The following is a 19,816-nucleotide window of genomic DNA, read 5'->3' on the forward strand; positions in this document are numbered from 1 at the left end:
CTTGGTGATCAACTTGCAGCCACAACAAAAAACCCCAAACGAGCTCTGTGCAGGAAAAGCAACCCCCTCCTGCTACATTATTCCATTGATCTACAAACATTTACATCTCCTTTGTTAACTAGTTTTCTGTAGAAATTTCATGATCACTAAGGAACACGCTTTCAACTGCACCTCAAGAAACTTCTGGTTTAGAGTGATCCAGTCTAAAAAAAGAGTGTGTGTTTTTGCCCTTAATTTGTGTTATACATTAAATCTGTCTGGCTTTTCTTGGACATTCAAGATTCATTGTAAATAATTCAAACTGGATTTACAAAAGAGAAGAGGCTGTACAATGAATGCAAGAACTGCATGTTACTATCTCTCTGACAGACAAAACTAACAAAAGCATTTCATGAAGGCTACATAAAATGTTTTCTCCTCTTTCACATTGTTTTGTGTTCTACATTCAGTACCAGATTGACGAAATGAACATTTGGAGGATTTCTATCTAACATAATAATAAAGTCTAAAGAACAAATTGTTCTGGCTATGGCAAGAGAATAGTTTCACCTGAATAAACTTTATCCATATAATGTGCACTGAAACTATACACAGACAACCCTGGTAGCTCAAAGATTAACAAGGAACACCTGTGAAGTACGGCTGCAGCAACACTTAAGGTAACGTGCATTCCCTTCCCATGGGAGTAACTAGGGAAGCTGAGACCAAGAACATACTATTTATTTACATATTTATTTCACAACAAGGCACTTTTACAAGTAACAAGTGCACAGCAGTTAGTAACACATTTGGAAAAGTCATGTACAAGTCTTAATTTTCAGGGTTAAATCCTATCTTTAGGTTGCCTTATAAACATGATGCTGGGACTGCACAATATGAGCAACTGCAGATGAAATACAAAACTGGCTTTGTGCACCCAAGTTCTTATTAAAAAATCACTGTGCTCCCTTCCAGTTTACCACCCACTCTGTGATTTTATAAAGAGTTGCCTTAAGAACAGTTAATGAGCAGCAGAGGATTTTGTTTTTATTAAGTACACTTACAAAAGAAAGCATTAAAGATAGAATTTACCAACGGAAGATTAATAATTTGTGTGTATTCTGTAAGTCAGAAAAATGTGGAATGAATCTGAACCTACCACGACCACTGATGAAAAGCTTTCTCCAGTTATCAGTATAGGTCATGTCAGATACTTCAGCTGAGCATTTCCAGTATGCAAGCATTATCAGCAATCCAGACTAATTTTGAGAGCGTGCTCTAATCAGTTTCCCTACCTGAAAGCCTGGCATAAATTAATATAGCATCAACAGCAGCCCTTATCCCAAAGTGGTGTCTGAAGGTCTGAGAGTTGAAATCTCTCAGGACAGCATATACCAGCACAAGCCAGACCAGCAAGAATTCACAAAAATTTGTTCTGTGGAACATCTCCAATCCCAATTCTGATCAATGGTGAAGCAGAGATGAATTCTCTGCTTCAAAGTCACATCCATCCAGCACTGTCGCTGCAGCAGAGATCAGCCCGTGTTACAGCTGCTGTCCTTCCAAAAACGATTATTAAGGAGTACACAACAGTGATCAACAAAATAAGGACTGCAAATACCATCTGTTTATTTACACTGAAGACAGTCCTTATATTCTCCAAGGATACTACTTTTTCATTGATCCCACTTAAATAGTTGTAAATTTTCTGGAAGGCTGGGAGTTCTATTTATAGAGGACCTGTACATAACTCCTCTGGGGAAACGTCGAAGTACCCCGCTTCATCGGATATGCTGACCCTGCCAGTCTCCAGAGGGCTCGGCGCCAGTATTCCTACCTTCCCACTGCTCAGAAGAGCGATTCCCAGGTCGTGCACCACAACGCAGCCGGAGCAGAGCCCCACCGCGTCCCTCCCGAGAGGCGGCGCGGCCGATAGGTGGCGCTCTTGCCCCGGCTCAACACGGACGGGCGGCGGAGCCGCGCCGCTCCTGCCCCGCACAGAGGCACCTCGCAGCCACGAAACCCGATAAAAGATTAATTCCCCAGGGCACTGTCAGTGAACACCTTCGATTTTATTGTCAACACACTCAAAAACAAACCTACGTTGAAAACAATTATTTCTGAGAACAGTAAAATACAAAATATTTCACAGAGAAGTTTGTTAATGTAACACAAACAGAAGTGAGACATAGAAGATGCCAATGTGCATCACTCACGCTCATGGTCACAAGTTGAAGAACTGTACCACTCCAGAATTGTCACACAGGCTTGGAAAGTGAGCATTTGACAGTTTAAGCATCATCTCTGTATTTCTAGTATTACATATTTAGTTGGAAACTTTCTAGCAGTAAACAGAAAAGATTAAAATTTTGTCTTCAGGGTTTGTTTTGAAAGCACCATGACAACAGACTGTTCCAACTACTTCCTTACGGAGGGAAGTCTAAACAGAGACAATTATTGCAGTTGCAGGTTTTTAGGGGTAATGTTTATTGTTATCTATGATAGGTTTGTGAATATACATTAACAAGCAAACTCAGTATTTCCCGACAATCCCTCCTGGAAAGCAAAACCAGCATTGCCCAATTTAAATTTGTCCTTCTTATATTAAAGAAAGCAATGTCTTATATTCTGTACAAAATGCATATGCTTGGCCAGGCACTGACCAGCCTTCTCTTCTTCTAGATTCTAATCCAAATAAGCAAAACTTCTTTATTGGTTAGCAGCAAAGAAGTTCTGCAAACTTCACACAATAAATAGAATTCTACTTAATTTAAATTTATTTCCAGAAGAGTGACATGACTAAATGATTTGTATTAGACAGTGACACACGTAACACGCTCAATCACCAAGACCCTAGGCTTAGTCAGAAGGGGAGAGATGAACAGAGTAAAGGGAATGTCTGTTCTAAAACAACTGAAAGTTTTATGCTTACTTTGATTTTCTCCTAAAGGTCCCAAAGTAAAGTTTCTAAAGCTACCTCAAGGTTACTTCTCACACAGGCAACTTAGTTCAAAACTCAAGTTTGAACATCAACTCTTCTTGAAAAACTGAGACTTTCCTATACTCAATGACATTCCTGACATTCTTGTCACTTTCCTCTCCTCATCGCTTGCTTGATCGCTTTTCATGTTTATCCTTTGTGTGCTGGTTCCTGCTTTGGTGCCTTGGAGGAGAGTAGCTGACTCTCCTTCTGGATTGAAAGCTGGGTGTATACGGATGAGTTCTGCGTTTCTTTGGTTTTTCTTCTTTTCTGCTTTTGCTTGGTTCAGACTCCTTATCATCTTCCTTTTGCTCACGCTCTTGGTCTTGTTCTTTTTGAGATGGCAACGTGTTTTTGATGGTATTAATAAGAAATCTTTTATTCGTACCAGCAAGAGGACATTTCAACCTGTAAAGACATTTAAAAATCATCAAAAGACAAGGTAAAAACATCCCAAAATAAGTCTGAGATTTTAACTTCAGTGATTTTAAGACAGGTTTGTGATTTTGGCTTTCCTTGCATGCCACCTAGTGTAAACTCTCAGTACAGAAAAGTAAGTTCCAGATCATCACCATTCTTTTGTCTTACTCTTTATGGGAAGAAAATTATTTTACTTCAACACAGTGAAAATCCACATGATTTTCTCAAGGTAGTGTGTGGAGGTGGAAGCAAAGGATGCCAATATATTTTAAGGTTGATGGTGCCTAACTTAGGTATTCAGAAATCAAACATTTAGTAACATACTCTAAGTCAAATCAGAATGTCTTACAGAGATTACAATCTTCTAAAGTCAGCATTATCTAGTGAACTGCAATATTCAGAAAGTAAGATACACATGCAGCAAGAACCCAAATAGCTGTAGCATAAACATACACGAGACTTAACAATTTAAACTTATACTTAGCAACCACCAAAGTGCTTTAATTGTTTTTCTTAAACAGTAAAGATACTTATTCAACTGTTTTCCATTTTTTAACTTTCTCGCTCACAGCTAAGCACTTCTGCACATAATTTATCAGCTGGTTTTAGGAAACAAATATTGTAAATTTCATTTATCTTGTTGGTATCAGCTGTACTCTACTTATTCCCAATTTATCATCTCTTAAAGAATGGAATAAGAAAAAAAATGTTTAAATATGTTCCTATATGAAACAGAAATCACTCTGAAGACTTTGTTTATAGTTGGAGTCACCGTGGTGTTTCTCTTCACATTTTTGAGACAGATTACAGGACTGCTTTAAAAAAAATCAGAGCTGTTAGAGATCACAGTAATTTACTGACTCAACCACAGAGTCATGGGATCCTAACAGCACAATGTTAAGATCATCTATTGTACTTGAATATTTTGTGTAAGTGTAGCAATTAAACCCTAACTACTCAGAAACCTTTGACACTTCTAAACCATTAGAGCTATTAGAACAACAAGCAAACTACAGCACAGATCATGTATGATTATTTAATATACTTCATGACTTAACTGGACATGGAATTTACCACGGTGTTTTGCTTCAGGTCTGCTTACTATGCATTCCTGATAATTGTTCTTGTGCTAAATCCTTCAAGAACTTAGGAGAGCAATTTTAGAAGTATACAGCCACGCTGTTTTATTTCCACTAGGTATTTTCAGATACACATCTACTGCATAGAATTTTAGAATTTTCTAAACTTTCTTCATATAAATCTACACTATTTTTCTTAAATCCTGTTTTTAAATAAATAAGACCTTGAATCTAGTATAACTCTTTTGTAAATTAGAGAAACTATTTATCCATTAATTGTTTTACTGAGTAAACACATGAGGCTAATAAATGCCAGTAGAACAGGGTTTCTGTCTGAAGCTACACTACCGATGAACATGGTGCTGAATGAGCCACAGCACAGGTTACACTTAAGACATAAAAGAAACCAGTCAATGTTAAAGTCCTTTCTATGCCTTGTGAGTGCATTAAACTATTGTACCTCAACATTTCCTACAAAGGAGGGTAGCCTTCTCTAGGCTGCATCCAGGCAAAATCTATTTCACATTTGTTCTTCCTCTTGTTTTTTCTTAAGAGCTAATGCACTGATTCAAGCATTAATATATAGTGCTAGAATGAGATACTCCATCTGCCCTATAATAAATCTATCTGGCTGAAGCATTTATTTCTTTTTGACACTATGAGTGCTGGCTGAGCCACACTAAGAATGAAAATTGATGAGAAATGTTGGAATTGAGAGTCAGCTAAGAGATGCCATTAGTTTACCATCATACTGTGATTAAAGTGAGCCACCAGGCTTTCATGGAGCAGCAGTAAATCATGGAACTGAAGAAAAACATTAGTTCTTAGTTTTATTGACTTCAGACTTCAACAAAGCAAATGCTTTAAATCTTAAAGCAATCAAGATGTATGGCATGTACTATATATTACACGCACACACAGAGCACATGTTTACATATAGCCATGGTATATATGGAACTGTGAAGATTAAAAGTGAACTGTATGAATCCACTATTATCTTTGAGAGCATGTCTAAGGTGAGGAAATTGACATCTCCAAACACCGGCCTTGGGTTTGCTGTAGGGTCTGATCCTGCAGTGCTCAATTCATAAACAGGTTTGCCCTCAGGTGAGTTCTGAAGGGCTGGGAGGCAATCTCAGCCTGGGTATGGTGGAACACAATACTGCTGTGACCAGCAAACAGTGCCACAGAACTGATTTGAAATGCTTTGGTTTAAAACAAACAAACCAACCAACCAGTAAAAATCAAACAAGTTTTTGAGACCAAAAACCTGGTCTCAAAAGAACATTAAAGTTCTGAATTGAAATATGCCCCAAGCAGAGCTGCAGGCATGTGTGAGGCAAGGACACAAACTGCGGTGCTAGAGCATTCCTGTCTACCAGACCCCAGTTCCATAGCAGAGTTTTCACCTATTGTAAGATTCACTTTTTGCTCTGCGTGCTCCAAAAGCTAGACTAAGCTATTCTCACCAATAGAATATTGCCTCCCTCCACAAATAAATCTCACACCCCTCAAAATCTCTCCACAATGTAATAACCTAGACAATGCAACATACTGCATTTTGACAATGATATTACCTTTTGAGAAAAAAAAATTAAATCTGTCATTGTGAGCATAGGTCAAATATTAACCCTATTTTTGACCCTTTAAGTCAACTTCTGTGCAGTAACACAGAATTTACAACCAGTGTCTGTCACCCAGTGCAGCAGTGCAGTTCAGCACAGAAATGTACTATACAAGTTCTTAACAGTAAAAACATGCTGACACCACTTAAGACAAGAGCACAATGCCATGTGCCAGTCTTGTCTCTGCTGAGTAACTGGACACACCAAACAGGATTGGCACAGTCAACCTCATGATACAGAGCCATCTTTCCAAGAAAAAGAGCTCACTATGGATTAACTGACAATTACATTTCTACCATTTCCAAACTACCATAGAAAATATCATATTTCAATAGAAAAGGGAGTGGGGAAACAGCTGGAGGCTGTTTTGCCAAACCAAGTAATCAATGCTGTTGCCCTGTCATGAGGGACCTTACATAAGAGGATGCCTCAGAGGACACTGAAAGCTTTGAAATATGATCTTGGCAGCCAGGTACAGCTGGCAGGACTTTGTAGGATCATAGAACCATCTGGTTTGGATAGAACCTTACAGACTATTAAGTTCCAACCGCACAGACAGTGACACCTTTCACTAGACCAGGTTGCTCAGAGCTCCATCCAACCTGGTCTCAAACACTTCCAGAGATGAGGCATCCAGAGCTTCTCTGGCCAATTTGTTCCAGTGACAGCTTGACTCGGGATGTGCCTTGATTACAAGATTTTAAGACACTTATTTTTCAATCCCTATATGTACCCTGCTTCTCCTCCTCCTCCTCATATTCAAATGAAAGCTGAGGGGAATCCATTGCAGTCTTCTTGCACACAACACCCACTCAAAGACAAGATGCAACACAGCACTTCACAATTTCAGTATCCTCATCATCATCATAATTTTGTATTCTGCTGTACTTTTAACAGATTTGGTATTGAACAGAAAGCTATCTATAGGAATGAAAGCAATTTTATGATTGCTTTACAAAAATAGAGTTAAAAATAATGTAATGCTTCCAATTTTTTAAAATTGTAATTTAATTTGCTCTTACAATGCAGAGCTGAACTAACCATCCAAAAATATAAAGTTTTCCAGTTCTTACTTTACATAAGCTTTTCAAATAAGATAAGAAGCTACATTTGGTTTAGCTTTAGCTCATGTTATCAGCATCTTTGAAAGTCAGACCTATACATTGGGAAAAAAGGCATCTAGAACTTTCTTCACACAGTAATTTTTGTGGCATTTTAACTGCCTTTCTTAGTCAAAGCAGAACTGCTTAAAGTCACTGCTATAAAGAAGCTCATGAATTATGTACATAGAACTACGAGAAACACTTAAAAGAAGCTGAACATTTGGCTTTATTTTAACTAGAAAAAATGGAAACCCCCAAATATCCTATTTCATCTATGTCCAATAGCCTCTGATGAAGCAAATTTATCTAACAATTTCAAATATTCTTAGACTATTTGTCCAAAACATCTCACCCTGGATCCAACTGATCTTCCAAATGTTAGCTTCCAGACAACTGCTCTGCTGTCTTTTCTCATCTCAGAAGTGCCAGCATCACAGCATCGTCACTAGGATTCAACCACAGATTCTGCTCTGTTCTGATTAACACTTCCAGGATTAAGACACCTTCAGAAGAGGGTTCTTCCTTACCCTTCTCTCACACATTTCCTTATTTGTGATTACCTGTACTAATGCTTGAGCCAGATACTTTAGCAGCAGGATCTACATCATGTGTTATCATAAGGATACAGGAAACCCCCCCCCCAACAAGAATCACCATGACCAGAGAGTACATATAAAAGCAACACTGAAGGAACTAGAAATACTGCATTGCTGAATGAAATCTACAAATAAGAATATCCAGCATTTCTTGGATTCATTTACCATGGATCTACATACTGCCTATCTGAGCAGTCCAGAGAGTATGGAGGCCAGTGAGCTGAGATTCTCAACCAACTAAGAGATCATGCAGCTCTCTGGCAATACTGACAGTTGTTCCACGTCCAGAGAGCCTCAGATAATTTCCCTTCCCAAACAAATTTTGGTCAGTATCACTGCCAACCTCCCTGCTGGTTACTTGTCCCAATCAAGGACAGGCCTTTCTGCCACTAGCCTCTAAGTTTGCAGCACCTGTCCATGTCATCCACATTAAACTTTTAAGACAATGTAAAACCAGCAAAACATTTCCAAACTAGAGGAAATACTAACAATACTGTCCTATATTTCAAGGCTCAGTCTTGGTATGAAAGGCTGGGCTGCAGATTGATTGCTTTGTACATTTTTTTTGTACCTGTCAGCTAAGCTGGTTTGTATACTTGTATTTTAGGCTCCAGCTACTATAATCTATCTCAAATGATGAGACAGCAAATGCTTATGCAGGGTGCTTGGGGAACTTTTTCAAATAGTGTACTTGAGAAGAATTTATCACTCTGGACAGTAACAGAGCAATGGCTTGAACCTGAGAGCAGTCCCAAAACAGTGTTGAGAGGCTTGCTGGCTAAGGTTTTGCTGCCATCAACATTTACCAGGAGACACTACTCCTGTGCAATGGTATGCACAATATAGTCACCCCACCTAGGAAAGCTGCTTCTCCGTATACCTCCCTTTGACCAACTTCTGTCAAATGCCACTGACTCCAGAAATGTATTTCCCAGTATTCAACAGCTGCTGGACAGCAACATAAACTGGAATCAGTGAAGTATGAGCAGTAGTCGCCTCTGCTTCTCCTTACCCAAAGACAGATGGCAGAACAAATCTTTTCTTCACAGGTTGAGCTGCTTCAAATTTCCAGTGCCAGTGCAGGACTGATGGCCTTACACTAGATGTCTCCAGGGTGTGTGCATCTCTTCTCCAGGACTCCTCTGACAAAGGGCTGAGGAATCCCAGAAGTCCTCATGAAACACACCTGTAAGCATTTTGAGTTTGGCAAGGAAGGAAGATTTTGTGTTTTACCTGTTAGCAATGTGCTTTGCAAAGACAAGTTGTTGATGACATTGTCTTTGCTTCTATCACTTATGATTTCCTCAATCTGGTCTACAAATACACATTTTCATGAACTAACTTTTCTACTCATTTCATTTGATATCCACAGAGCTCTGAGCAGAAGTTACTTTCTTCTCAGTAGTTTACACCTTGCAAGGTTACATGTCAGTCCTGATGTAATCTCTGAAGCCCTTCAGGATCAGTAGCACTTGACAGCATTTTGTTGGAGTGTGATACTCAACTGAGCATAGTGAAGTTTTCTTCCAAATATCTTACCCATTATATCTCCCATGGGTTTATGCAATATCTAGCTGTTGGGCCAGTTCAGAAGCACCAGAACGGCATAGCACAGCATAAAAAATATTAAAGAGGTGACAGCAGCGGCAGCTTTTGTTCTGTCTGTTGTGCCTGCAGAACTGGACAGCAAAGACTTACTGGGAGTTTGCCTTGGGGAGGCTTTATACTTTCCTTACAGCCACACATGCCAGCCATACACTAGCTTATGCCAAACGCTACAGCAGATTTGTCACAAAAGGGATTACTACCAGTCTCTCTAGGATAAATTCACTGAGATAAAAATCCCTGGAGGTGCATTACATACAAAGAAATCATCTCTAAGAGCATGATATCCCGAGCTGCAGAAGAAGTACGTTGAAGAAGGTACTTGTGAGCATATTCAGAAACAAAGATATTCAGCAAATCACTTCCTAGGCACTGGGTATGAGCCACTGATGGACACAGGGCACTGCAGGGATGGATCCTTTGTTTGACCCAGTACAGCTGTTTACATGTACCTCTGCAGTCGAAAGTACTTCAACAGCCTCAGTGCAGGATATCACCATGCCAATCCCTATGTCAACAGTCTTCCTCGCCTGGAGTGGTCTTGACAGCCCTTTCCTTCTACAACTTTAAAAGAACACTAACCTAACAAACACCATTCATCTGCAACTGCTCTGAACAACAGGTCACCCTTGCCTATCCCATTCCCTGGCAGGCCTCAGGCATCAGGCTTTAGCAAACTGCATTCTGAGCTGATCATCACAGCCAGCTGAACAGGACCACTGTCCTCCTACAAACAAAGAATAAGAAGGAGCCACATTCAGGAGCAGATGCCCATACACTCTCCTGGCAGGTATTCCAGACTGCACAAGTGGCAGCAATATTGTACAGGGTCACCTGATTACCTCCCGGCAGAAATCTTTAGTTTCCATATCTGGATCAACTTGCAAACTCACAGTGACTGGATGCATACATCACTTCATGGTGCTAATTATGTGCACTGGGTTACCTGGCCACATGGCTAGGCTGACAGGGTCAAATCACAGCGGATCAGGACAGCTGTAGCCACTCTGGGAGATTACACCAATTAAGTTATTTTAGCAGAAACGGTATGAACTACATCCCTAGAAGAAATACTGAGTAAAACATACAGAAAATCCCAAACGTGTTTGAAAACACAAAGGAGTAACTTTTTTTTTTTTCCAGCAAGACACTATTTTAATCTCTTCAGAGCTATTAAAACAGACAACTGAACTGAGACCTTAATGAATAGTGCAGGCTTATCTCTTACTACTGTTGACGGAGGAAGACAAATCTTATTTACAAGTGCACTTAGTGCAGTCAACTGGTGCACTACTTGTGTGAATGTCCCTAGATCCAACAGCTTCTTATCAAAGTCATGTACATTATTTTATGAATGACTGTCCCCAGTATGTTATTACTTCCCTAATTACAATTACATGCATTACATTCCATGTCAATCTAGCTGTAAAATCTGGACTACTGCATTGAAGAATAAATGCTATATTTCATTTAAGATTTAAATACTGTCATTTTTTCCCAGTTACTATACAAATTAGCCCCTGGGTTTTATTTTTTTTTTTTTTTCTTATTAGAAAGTAACCCTCTTCCAAAACTGGATTATACTTTTGAGTTCATTGAGCAGATTTTTGGCTACAATTTATATATGAATTGTCTACTAAAGGATAGTTTGTTGTCTTATTAATAAAAGGCTTTAGGTTTCTTGGTCAGGTTACGAATTCCTTTCACTTAAAACAGAGTCTAACCCAGTAACATGTAGACAACATGTAAGTACATGCACAAAGACTCATGAGATTCCAATCTAAACTTTGCAATTCCATCTATTATAAGAACATATTCCACATTTTCTAATTGCTTTGTCTTCAACACATTCAGACAAACAATTTCATGCAAACAGAATTTACCTGAACTTCTTTCTTATTTAGACTTGATTTTTTGCCCAAGTATGTGGATGAAGACAAATTATTTAAACATGAAACACATAAAAAGGTAGAGACTTCTGTCACAAATTAAAGACAAGATTTATTTCGGCATCAGCATTCCTTTCTTCCTGGCACAACTTACCAACCCATAGCTCCCATTGTTTCAGCTCTGGTTCTCCCACGTTTGGCCTCTTTAAGTAACTCTTCCACAGCCTTCCTAAATAAAAGAAAAAGGAAAAGGTCACCACTTGTGGAACACGAGAACTTGACATTTTATGCACTTAGGCAAATAAAACAGACAGCTTTATTCACTGAAGTGAATTAAGTAATAAAGAAGCTACCAAAATCACCTTGACTTTTAAGATAATTCAAATTCCTATGCACCAAGATTAAAAGAAACATTCTGAAATATTAAAACCAACTAAATCTGTTGCAAATACAAAAACTGTAACAATGAATGAAGAATAGGGCTTGGGGCACTTCAAATCCTTTTTAAGCATACTTCTGCTTGTGAGAACAAGTTGGGTATCCTGTCACACTACAGGCACTCATGGAAAGGAGTATCTCCCAGGTGAGGCATCATCTGTTGAAGATACCTTTTCCAAGATGCCAAGTTCAGCGCCAGCAACCTCACCAGCTACTGCTGCCTTCCCAGGTAAGAGAAGTGATGGGTGAGGGATGGCTACTTCCAAGAACACCAAAAAAAAATGGTGCATAGGCACCAAAAAAACCCCCCACAGGCTGTAGCACTGGAACATGAGAGATGTAGCCTACACAGGTCTTCATGAAATTGCAGCAAAATTTATTTTTTCTTCAGACCCAGAATTTGCTATCTGAGCATCCTGAGCTAGGTTATAGCGATGATAGTGGGAACACACAGCTTTTATAGAAGCTTGCCCTGAGCCTTCAAACAGTAATGTCAGACAAAGGTGAGGAAAGAGGGGAAGAAAGCGTCTGACTTTTAATTACCAGTTACCAAGCTTGGTGATTCTCTTTTTAAGAAACCTGACTGAAAGATTAAAAGCCTGTCATTATTATTGTACTGTAAAATCTGTAACAATTATAATTGAAAAAAGAAACCAAATAATCTGAGCTACAAAGCACTAATAAAGCACACACATAGGTATTTCAAACAGCTATGATTCAGTTTTAGGGAAAACATCATAATAAATTAACATGGTGAGACCAATTGTATTAACTTAGGTAGGAATTATACGCCTTTAAGTATTTTAGACTTTTTTTTGTTAAAGCTCAGACTGACTTGGCATCCACCTTAGCAGCCTTCTAGTTCCACACCTTCATTATCAAACATTGTTTCCTAATACTATACTTTCAACATCGCTCTTATTCACTGCAGCTTTACAAAGCCCTTTTAGCTTGCATAGACAAATTAAATGCAATGCCCAGATCCTCTCTGAAATAATGTTTCCACTCACTGAACTTATATCCTCCACACAAGTAAGCCAAAAGCTACACAAACAAGTTTTTAAAATTTGCTTTTAGAGGCCTCGTGGGACACCACATTCCTTGCTCACTTCATTTTTACAGCTTGGTTACAATACAAACAGTTCCATGGCTGCCAGCTTCAATTCTAAAGGCAGCAGCATGAGCAAAGGGAATGCAGCATGTAACTTTCACATGAGAACCATCCAAACACTTGGGGACTGATAGGAGGGAAAATTAGGGACGGGGCACATTTAAGAACTCTGTCATCATTCTGACATCTTTTATAGCAAGCACCACTTAAAACTTGCTGTGGCAATTATTTTTGGGCAATCAAATTGCGGAATTACAGTAACATGAAGGTACAAGCAGTGATATTTTTATCTTCAAGAGTATGGTACAAGACCTATTTACATTTTTGAGCGATTAGACTTTTTCCTCTCACTGTATTCCAAGGTTACAGGCAAAGTTCCCATTGCATATATCTTAAAAACCAGTATCATAAATGCATATGTCAAAATAATAGAATGATTCCTAGTCAGGCAAAATGAGAAGTATTTTCTATGCCTCACTCAGGGGAAGAGCTTCATAATTTTTTTTCAAAAGGTCAAATAGATAAACTAAAAAAATGAAAAATTGGTAACAAAGAGGAATGTCTGATAGTTACAGGCAATGAAAACACCATGTTATTACAGAGACCACCCACGGTTTGTGATTACAGACGAGAAGATGTATGATGCCGCTGAGAGGCCAGGCAGCCTCCATATCAAGGTCCAACCAGTAGCAAGGCTGAAAATCAGCTCCTAGGAGGGAGATGCACACACCAGGCACTTACACTGCTGGCCACATCCATCACAGACATCACAGACAGACACACAGCATGCTCAGACCTACAACTGCATCCTGCTCTTCTCTCCAGCCCGATGTGGGAGTCCCCAAGTGCACTGCCAGTACAAATCATCACACAGGGCTGACTGGGACACCCTGATCCCCCAATATCCAACCCCACTTCAGTTTTGTTGTGCAGAGACACACAGGCACACACACACCTCACCCCTAACCCTACAGTCTCTTCAGCAGCTGGCCAGGACTCCCTGGCCTCAACAGCTTGCTCCTCCTGGCTCTTGGAGATACAAGCTCACACTCCCCCTCTCTCCTTATTCATCCACTTACCAGCTGTTCCAACTTGATCTTCACCAACAGCCACATGGTCCCTCATACACCCATACTTGCTCCAGTACTACAGCACAGATAAACACACGGCACCCAATGTGTTGTACCCCATTTCAGGGGCTAACATTTGGTTTTACTCACTCCAGGAAATGTCCCCAGTTGCCAGCGCACAGGCCTCCAGCACAGGGCCCAAGCCCAGCTGCTGGCAACCAAACCTTCACATGTAGCAGCTGCTGGCACCACGGACCCACAGTCTGACTGTAGCTGCTCGCACTGCAATGTACACCCTCTCCCCTCAAACAGAGCCCTTCCCCCAAGACAGAGTCAGAAAGGAATTTAACAAGAAGACAGGACATATTGTGATGATTAGGAGCAGGGCACGACCAGACAAGAGTACCAACCAGCAGCCTATACACACACGACCAGACCTTTTTATTTCCTTGTTCCTTTATTTTCCCACTCTCACTTCTCCCCACATCACTAGAACATCACTAGACTTTCCCTGACTTTGGTTTCTCCCCTATACATCCCATAGTAAGCCACAAGTGAAACAACACAGACTGGTAACCAGGGTGACCACCAAGCCACAGCTGAAATGCAGAGCATGGATTTCTTTCCTGACTTCCCTAACAAGACCAAGCAGGGACACACAGGGACACAGGCTCCCTTAGGCTCAGTTCATCTGAGTGGCCAGGGGAGCCCACTGCTCGCCCCAGTTTATCAAAGGGTCTCACACATGCATTTCATCACCTTGCTGTACTTTATATCATCTCTGGGCTTTTGATCTCTCTCTCTCAGCAGGAGGCTCAAGCCTCTCTGTGAAAATGCTTCAGAAGTCTCTGATAACGTTTATGTTATCTCTACAGCTCTGTCGAACCAGAGTATAATCAGCAGCAGGCATAATATGGGAAGTTTTCCCACATTGATATTCTTAGTATTCCCAGCTGCAACATAATTCGAGCAAAATTACTCCCCTCTTGCCAAATCTTCCCTTTTTGACTCTTTCCTCCCAAGAAGCCATATGTGATCACAACATGCTTTTCTTCTGCATCCCATAACCCCTCCCGCAACCCTATGCAGCATCACCCTTATGTCCCAAAGGGACTTAAGTCCCAGGACTGACTCATCTTGATGGATATCATGCTTGGAGGCACAGGCTATATTTTGGGATAAGCTCTGAAGTGGGAGGGGGGCCCAAAGAAGACCTTATTGTGAGTTCCCACCTACTGTATGTGTTCCATTGCTCCTTTGGGCTCATGGAGATGGAGCTCTGATGGGCTGGTAATTCTTGGCACAGGGATGGGAGAAGCCAGGACTGGGTGATATTTGGGTTCCCCCCATCCAGCATGGTCTCTCTGTAGTCCTCACTGGGAGCTTTCAAGCACACAACCTAAAAAACTCTGCCATCTCCACCCATGCCACCATCTCATTAAAGATCCTGGTGAGAGCTATAATGAAAATATTTTTACTGGGATTGCTTCACAGCACACAGTCAGCTACAGAAGGGCACAGACCTGGAGTAGGAGGGCAGTGTTCATGTCTAACATCTCCCAGTCAGAGAAGAGACATCTTTAATAAACACATCCTCATGAAAGCATTAATAACTGTTTGCAGTCTATTCCACTACTATTAAAGCTCAAAGACCAAGCTTCTCCTCTACTGCAACTGGGAAAAATCACACTTAAGCCTACTTTCTGAGGCACTGCAGGTCCTGACAGCAAGCTGCAAGGTCAGGAAAAACAATTAGCAATTTTTAAAATCAATTTCCTCAAAGCAGTTGTATACTAACAATACAACTTATTTTTAACTGTGCATGGGACTAGAAATAGAAGTGAATGTTGTTATTCCAATTACAGCTGAGTAATGAATATCAAGACCTTCAGTCAAACAAGTGACTGAAGACACTGACATTGTTATTTAAAATTAAATCTCATGAGCTGGTCCTATCCGCTCACCCTTACTAAGAAAACTGATGAAAATGAAAGTCAGGAATAAAAGCTAGGCCATAACTACAAGAGCAAGAATGAAAAGAAGCACAATACGCCACAAGCTTCCTGACATTCGTTCAAAGTCAAACACATCGCACACTGGGGATATGAATGCTCTCATTCTTTGCTGATCAGGTTTTGTACTTATTTAAGTATTCTACTTGCCAAGTCTTGTGAGTGCTATTTGCAGCACATTTCTGTGCTGATATTCTCACTGGTCTGAGTGGTAAAGTGAATGTATCACTCCATTTCAAACACCAATCCTAGCTTGCACACCACTTTTTCTTTTCTTTTTTTTTTCCCCCTTTTCACCAGGGGTAAGGAATACTTAATCCTGACACTTGACTTTAACTGTTAAAATCAATAATAAGAACCATTAATTTTCTCCAAGGCACAAAGCTTGCTTTTTAAAAAGTGTAGTTGGGCTGCCTATGAAGCAAAAATATTAGATTATTGATTCCCAACTCAACTACAGGCCTCTTGTTACGGAATTATAGCATTCTTTGTGACTCAGTGCAGCATCTCCTTAGGAAACACTTAATCCCACGTAAATGATGCTCTAAATAAGCTTGGCAGGTACTTCTAATGAAGTATGATATCCAAGGTTGTGGAATGTTTATAGCTATTGAAAGACAGAATGGATTATGGAAGGATATGGACACACCGTATAACAAAGCCACTTCCTCTGTATTTGAAGAGAAATAATGCATCTTCTGTGCTTCAAACATACAGAACCACAATGGCAATACTTTAGGAAGTAGAGGGGGAAGAAAGATTTAATTTTTAATGCAGGAATGAAAATGGTGACCTCCATAATATCTCAGTGTATATTTAGTTGAAATAAACTAGGAAAAGCAGTTTCAGGTGCTTGCAGAGGAAACAAAGTGAACAGCTCCTACTAGCTGATTCCCTTTTTCCACCTCCTTCTTAGGTCTCAACTTCAAATACCATTAATCATATGTTAACATAATTTAGAATTTTCTTAAGAATCACATGGAACCTTAAGGCTCAGGGTCTTCACTGATGTACCAGCAAGTTCACAGGGGAAAATCTCAGTTTGTACTTCCATCAGAGGTTACTGGGTGAGATGGAGTAGAGGATGTAGTTCAGTAGAATGTAGCAAATATTACTGTTTTACACATCTGTGGTATTTATAGCGTTTAGAGTTTTAAAACCCACAGACTGTTGCATTCTGTATGCAACAGTCACACCTTATAAGTAAGTACTCAACTTTGAGGAAAACCTCACTTCATATTAAAGTGAGGAAAACATCAAAAGCAAGATCAAGTGAGAGTCAGAAACAGTAAAACTGAAAAATAATATCAGGAAATGTGGCAGTAAGGATAAAAATAAAAGAAGCTAGGAGAAGAGACTTCTTCTTAGATAGTAACAAAAATATAGGGCGATTGACTTAACAGATCACTTTTTGGAATACTGGGACACGAAATTCATTTCTGACCTGAAAAAGCATGCACAAAAATATTACAGTTCTTTCTCCCTTATGGTTAATTAAATAAAAAGCACATGTACAAAAACCTAGAGTTTTTATTTAAGTCCTGTGCATTGCAAGACAAGCCTGAATTCAGAGACAGACTTCTCAAAATATTCCACATAAACCCATTTTTGAACACTAAAAATGCACTAAAGGAATTAATACTGTGGCTACAGAACAGAAACACTATTATTTGTATGTTAAACCCATAATACAAAACCCTTAAAAATTATAAGCCTAAACTGCCATTGCTACACTATTCACAGGATGATATGATCAGTAAGTTATTGAATATGAATCTAAGGCATAACGTCTGTAACCCAAAGGATAAAGACAGATCTCTATTAGACTGGAAGGGCTCTGTACTGAAGACTGTACAGTGAAGCACTATTTAGAGTGAATAATACCAAAGTACACCCTCTAAATGCACACAGCACAAACTGAATTCAGGGTGCTACTACCAAAGTAGGCTGTCATGAAAACTTAAGGTATGAAAAAGTAACTAATGATAGGTGGATCGAGGACAGGAAGAGCCAATTGTCAAGTGCACTACACTGTAGTTATAATGTGTTTGGGGCCGACTAAACACCCTCTGAGATGCACAGTGACACGGATTGGTGACACCAAACAGCTAAACCCTACTGTGCCACTTTGACAAGTGACACTGAGCTTCATCCTCATTATTTACCACACTGCCACAGAACTGGAATAGCAAATCCTAACTTGGAGTGAGCCTTTGAGGAAGGGTAAAACTTTGAATGTAGTTTCTGGGAAGAAGAGCATCAGTCAGGAGGTGACTGCGGAGCAGCTGGCTACAGTGGTTAAGGTCAGCTATGCCCTGAACTGCCCAGAGAACCGCAGGCCCCCAGCACGGCAGCAGCAACCAGAAGACAGCATGGAAGAACAGTGGCATAGTTTCAATTTGCCATGAATGAAAAAGGTTTAAGTTTAGAATGGCACTAGTAAAAATAACATTCATGCATACACTGAAAGAAGCTTTAATTATTAAACTGATGATCTGAGAACAGAAGTAGCTCAGCAAGAATTAAAAGCCTCTTAGAAAGTATTAAGCACTCTAGCCCTTCCACTGTCTCAGTACTATTGCTTTTGGCACATTTCAAATACCTGCCAGGTACAAATAGAAAAAAGTTATTTTCGGTAAGCATTCCCAGATATCGTTTCTTAAAAGTTAAAGGAAAGAATCATGAGAGCAGTTCAGTAAGCTTCTGGTCATCATTTCACTATAACAGTTGTTTTAAACAGCCATAAGGAAAATGAACAACCCAGAAATAAGCTTGCAAAAAAAATTTCCCATCAAACAAATAGCACTGTTTTGCAAAACATTTGTGATATAAACACCAAAAGTCTATTCCTAAAACAAAAGCAAGAGAGGCCTACTTTGAGTATCCTAATATATATATCCTCAGTGTTTGCTTGAGAGCATTGCAACTCAAAATGTGCAGCAAGACAAATCCACTGGTCCCAACGAAATGCCAAGCAGACAACAGTTTTATTTTTTGACAAAATAACTACCAACCATTTTGTATTTTTCTCATACAAGAACACGACAATTCTAACAACTAGTCAAAGGGCACAACTGAAAATTGAAATTTCTAACAACACAAGGTGTTTTGGGATTTTTAGAATTTATTTTGCCAAGTCCACAACTCATCAAATTGTAGCTAATGAGGGGTGAACCATCCAAGACCTTGCAATCTTGTTTCTAAGCGACAGCAGCACGCACCCAAAGCTCTGTGCGGAAGACGCGGCAGAAGCAGCCCCAGGCCGCGCTGCCCTCGGGGCGCACCCTGGCTGCACACCCACGGCAGGGGCTGTCCGGGGGCAGCGGGCAGAGCCCGGCGGAGCTCGGGGCCAGTTCTGCGGCGCGGAGCGCTCGGGCCGGGGGAGGCGCCGCCGGCCCCAGCCCCGCGCTGCCCGGGCCTCGCGGCGCGGGAGGCGCTGCCGGGCCCGGAGCGGCGCAGCAGCCCGGCGGAGGCCGCTCGCTCTCGGGACCGCTCCCCGCGCTGTCGCTCGCCCCTCACCTCTCCAGCTCCGGGTCCTCCTCCATGGCTCCCCCACCGTTCCCCGCTGCGGCTCCTCAGGGGCAGGCCGGCGCCATCACCCGCGGTCGGCCAGGTGGGGCGGGGCAGCGGGGCGGGCGTAGGGGCCGGCGAGGACCCCGGCGGGAGGAGCCGGGGCGGTGCGAGCCGGGCCCCGCCACACCCCGCCGGGCACCTGCGGCACCGGTGGTCGCGCCCCCCGCCAAAAGGAGAGCGGGGCGGTGGGCTCCCTAGCGGGCAGGACCCCCGTGCACCGCCAACAGGGCGGGGGAAGCAGGCGCGGGGCGGTGACTGAGTGTGGGGAGGGTGGGAGCGCCGCTGGGGCTCTCAGTCACGGAGCCGCCCAGGGTTTGCTCCTCGGGCGCGGCCGCA

General features: G+C 41.1%; 1 protein-coding gene across 1 annotated transcript; it reads right to left on the bottom strand.

Annotated features, from left to right (window-relative positions):
- Nucleotides 1–2,030: 2,030 nt before the first annotated feature.
- LOC100217615 (uncharacterized) lies at nt 2,031–19,567 on the bottom strand. The gene is made up of 3 exons (XM_030274929.4): nt 19,427–19,567; nt 11,431–11,505; nt 2,031–3,367 (listed from the first exon to the last, which is right to left on the bottom strand). Exons 1-3 carry the CDS (start codon nt 19,450–19,452, stop codon nt 3,082–3,084), a joined length of 387 nt encoding a protein of 128 aa, XP_030130789.1. The 5' UTR covers nt 19,453–19,567; the 3' UTR covers nt 2,031–3,081.
- Between the last annotated feature and the right edge of the window lie 249 nt (nt 19,568–19,816).

The sequence above is a fragment of the Taeniopygia guttata genome, chromosome 1 (genome assembly GCF_048771995.1).
Source record: "Taeniopygia guttata chromosome 1, bTaeGut7.mat, whole genome shotgun sequence".
In the NCBI taxonomy this organism is placed as follows: Eukaryota; Metazoa; Chordata; class Aves; order Passeriformes; family Estrildidae; genus Taeniopygia; species Taeniopygia guttata.